The sequence below is a fragment of the Oncorhynchus mykiss genome, chromosome 21 (assembly GCF_013265735.2).
Source record: "Oncorhynchus mykiss isolate Arlee chromosome 21, USDA_OmykA_1.1, whole genome shotgun sequence".
Lineage (NCBI taxonomy): Eukaryota > Metazoa > Chordata > Actinopteri > Salmoniformes > Salmonidae > Oncorhynchus > Oncorhynchus mykiss.
In genome coordinates this window covers 24,000,620-24,004,435 of record NC_048585.1, presented here as the reverse complement: position 1 = coordinate 24,004,435, position 3,816 = coordinate 24,000,620, and the positions used below count along the sequence as shown (strand labels likewise).

Sequence of the window (3,816 nt, the reverse complement as noted above, 5' to 3'; positions counted from 1 at the left end):
CACTACAAAGATACAGGCATCCTTCCTAACCTAGTTGCTGGAGAGGAAGGATGCTCAGGGATTTCACCATGAGCCCAATGGTGACTTTAAAACAGTTATAGAGTTTAGTGGCTGTGATAGGAGAACACTAAGGATGAATGAACAACATTATAGTCACTCCACAAAACTAACCTAATTGATAGAGTGAAAAGAAGGAAGCCTGTACAGAATACAAATATTCCAAAACTGCAATAAATGTGGCATAGCAATTAACTTTTGGTCCTGAATACAAAGTGTTAGGGTTGGGGCAAATCCAATACAATTACAGAGTACCACTGGTGGCTGCATCATGTTATAGGTATGCTTGTAATCGTTACGGATGAAAAAGGAACGGAATTGACCCAAGCACAGGCAAAATCCGAGAGGAAAATCCTAGTGGTTCAGTCTGCTTCCTAAAGCTAAAGTGAAATACTTTTTGGGGTCAAATGTAATTGCATTAAAATAACAAAAGGTATGACATCATTGCACTCTATTTGACTTTCGATAAGAGATTCTGGTAAAAGCCATGCCCTGAAACCAAGTTCATGACACTCCTATATTTGTCACACTCATGTACTAAATATATGGTCTCTAATCTTTCCTCCAATTGGTTCTGTCTATTACAAATGGTGAATGAATTGACTTCAGCTCCCAAGGACCAGGGAAGGAGAGTTGGAGACCACTTATTTTATAAATCGGTACATTGCCCTCTACATGTTAGTTCACAGTAAAAGCTGCCAGTTCTGTTGCGCCCTATTTAATGGTCACTACAGAAATAATGTATTTTAAATGGCGTGTTGAAGTGGACAGGCTCAAGGCAGGGCAGGTTTGCTCTCAGTCTGTTCTCTCTGATAAGATGTGTTTGTTTACCTTCTCACTCTACTACTTGACTCTGTAACAGTCCCATATTTCCTGGTGTCCATTCCATTCACTCCATCGCTGCGAGACAATGAAGGATACACACACCCTGCTCAATCTGCTTCTGCTGCTAGTGTACCTAGCAGGTAATATGATTTTAAAAATACATAACAACATTGTTTTATGATAATGTTTTGTGAACATTTCTTTTTGAGGATGCAAAAGTTGGTTTGATATTAGTCAGTAGGTCTGGACACTTCCTGTTAAGCTTTGTAACTATATATACCTTCAATGTCCACAGAGGTCCAGCTTTTGTTTGGGTGAAAATGGTGAAAAACAATATAATGTGTTGATGATAGACTGTGGCTGTTTTTATGAACTTCCAGGATCAGCTTTGACCACAGATGGAGGGAGTGGCAGTACCAGTAAGTAAACCACATCACATAATAGCCAAGCCAAATTATTACAGTATGGAACACATCGCTGCATTGATGGGAATGTTGGGTACTTTGAATAATGACTGTGGTGGTAGGGTAGTCCTATCAGCTAACTACAGAAGTGAAGGCCTTTTGTTGGATTATCGTTTAAGTAATTTATAACTGTTACAAGAATACATTTACTCCCTGTTTCAAAAAAATCCTTCATTCTAAAACCGGGAGGCCTACATTACCTGATTGTGCACTGTAATTTTCAGATGGTCCCTTGGACCTAACCATAGTGGGACCTGACTTTGTTAAAGTGGGCGTGCCACGCAGCTTTGACTGTGCCGCCCAGTGCTCTCCCTCCTGCAGCTACAGAATGAGTATCTACGGGCAGATTTGGCAGGGCAACAAGCTGTTGTTCACAGCTCGCCAATGGGAGGAGTCCCTAAACCTTACATGCACTGCAAGGAATGATGACTCTGGGAGGTCCTCTACAGTATCAAAGATACTCCAGGTTTTAGGTGGGTAGGTGGTTTGTTGGTTTTTATGCCACTTCACCTGATATTAGGAATGGATCGATAATTCAATGTGTTGTAATTTACTGACAAGATGTCTGGATTACATGATTAGTACTAGATGAAATTATTTTGCTCACGTTATTCACATTGGTTGTAGGATCTAGACTATTATCTAAATGTGTATGTGTTCCTCCAATTAGCTGGACCAACCAACGTATCGATCACAGGCCCTGCCCTGATGACCCCAGGGGCCCCTCAAAGCTTCCAGTGTAACGCCGACTGCCGTCCCTCCTGCAAGTACACCTGGAAGATAAAGGGCCGATGGCTCGGGGGACAGGGGAGCGAGATTACCGTAACTCCCGAAGAGTTGGCCACCTCTGTTACCCTGAACTGCAAGGCCATCAACAGTGTGTCTGGGCTCTATGCCATGGCAACCAGGAAAATACCTGTGACATGTAGGTTTTTGGAAGATTTAGAGCTTCCTCTAACAATTGTAGTTTCCCTCTTGTTGTTAGTGTAATGCAATTGTCCATCTCCACATCAATAGCTTCATCTATCAATATACACACGTTCCCTTACAAAGTATACAGTGTATATTTGATGATTCAAGAGGGATGTTGGGGCTTTGGTGGAAGTGATATTTGAACCAGTTTCTTCCTTTAAATTTTGTCTCCTACCAGCTGGTCCATCAGAGGTCCACATCATAGGCCCAGAATCTGTTGCAGTCGGCTTCAAGTCCATGTTTCAGTGCATTGCCAAATGCTCTCCCGCTTGTGACTACCACTGGACCATTGATGGTCACACTGTCCATGGCAGTGAGATGGAGATGACGGTCGAGCAACATGTGAAGCCAGAGAAGATTATGTGCCACGCTCAGAATACGTTCTCAACTAATTTTGAGGTGGTCACCAAGACCGTACGAGTGGAATCTCATGATCACACATTTTAGCCACTATCTTAATTTTAGGAGACTAAATCTTTAACTGATGTATATGGTCTTTATGATGCTGTCATAAACATTATTTGACCTAATATCATGGTTTTTTTGTGTTCCTTTTGGAATGTTTTTGTGCGTGTGACAGACAATGACAAAAAAAAGATCTCTCAAAACAATATGCTTGTCAAGCTATGTCCAGGTTGTGTTCGTACAAGCAGACCATCTCTGGGAGGAAGCGTCAGCATTGGACAGCAGCTGAAACCGGGTCTCGATTGAGTACGAACACTCCTTGCTGACAACAACACCAGGCTCCAAAGCATTAAAGCTGTAAAACAGGAAAACAGACTGAAAATAGACAAGACATTATAACCTTGCATACCCGCTACAGTGCCTTCAGAAAGTATTCACACCCCTTGACTTTTTCCACATTTTGTTGTGTGAGTCAGAATTTTAAATTTGATACATTTCCATTGTTTTGTCACTGGCCTAAACACTACCCAATAATGTCAATGTGGAATTATTATTATTTGTATTTTTTTTAAACTAATTATTTAAAAATGAAAATATTATAAGTCTTGAGTCAATAAGTATTCAAACCCTTTGTTATGGCAAGCCTAAATAAGTTCAGGAGTAAACATGTGCGTACCAAGTCACAATAGTGTTTAACATGACTTTTAGAATGACTACCTCACAAATACAATTATCTGTAAGGTCCCTCAGGAGAGCATTTCAAACAAAGATTCAACCACAAAGACCACAAAGGTTTTCCAACGCCAAAGAAGGGCAACCTATTGGTAGATGGGTATAAATGAATAAAAAAGCAGGCATTGAATATCCCTTTTGAGCATGGTGAAGTTATTAATTACACTTTGGATGGTGTATCAATACACCCAGTCACTACAAAGATACATGTGACCTTTCTAACTCAGTTGATGGAGAGGAGGGAAACCACTCAGAGATTTCACCATGAGGCCAATGGTGACGTTAAAACAGTTACAGAGTTGAATATCTGTGATAGGAAAAAACTGAGGATGGAAAGAGAGTGAAAAGAAGGATGCCTGTA

At 40.8% G+C, this 3,816-nt stretch overlaps 1 protein-coding gene across 1 annotated transcript; it reads left to right on the top strand.

The window, feature by feature from the left end:
* Positions 1 to 662: 662 nt before the first annotated feature.
* Positions 663 to 3,264, top strand: LOC110500087. The gene is made up of 6 exons (XM_036957365.1): positions 663 to 716; positions 920 to 1,022; positions 1,263 to 1,301; positions 1,571 to 1,819; positions 2,017 to 2,271; positions 2,497 to 3,264. Exons 2-6 carry the CDS (start codon positions 968 to 970, stop codon positions 2,763 to 2,765), a joined length of 867 nt encoding a protein of 288 aa, XP_036813260.1. The 5' UTR covers positions 663 to 716; positions 920 to 967; the 3' UTR covers positions 2,766 to 3,264.
* The last annotated feature ends 552 nt before the right edge of the window (positions 3,265 to 3,816 follow it).

What these genes read in the sequence shown, in the direction of transcription:
- LOC110500087 (XM_036957365.1), top strand. Translation starts at nt 968, where the DNA reads ATGAAGGATACACACACCCTGCTCAATCTGCTTCTGCTGCTAGTGTAC. An exon ending in GCTGCTAGTGTACCTAGCAG is followed by an intron (nt 1,023 to 1,262) that starts GTAATATGATTT and finishes ATGAACTTCCAG; the next exon opens with GATCAGCTTTGACCACAGAT. An exon ending in TGGAGGGAGTGGCAGTACCA is followed by an intron (nt 1,302 to 1,570) that starts GTAAGTAAACCA and finishes TGTAATTTTCAG; the next exon opens with ATGGTCCCTTGGACCTAACC.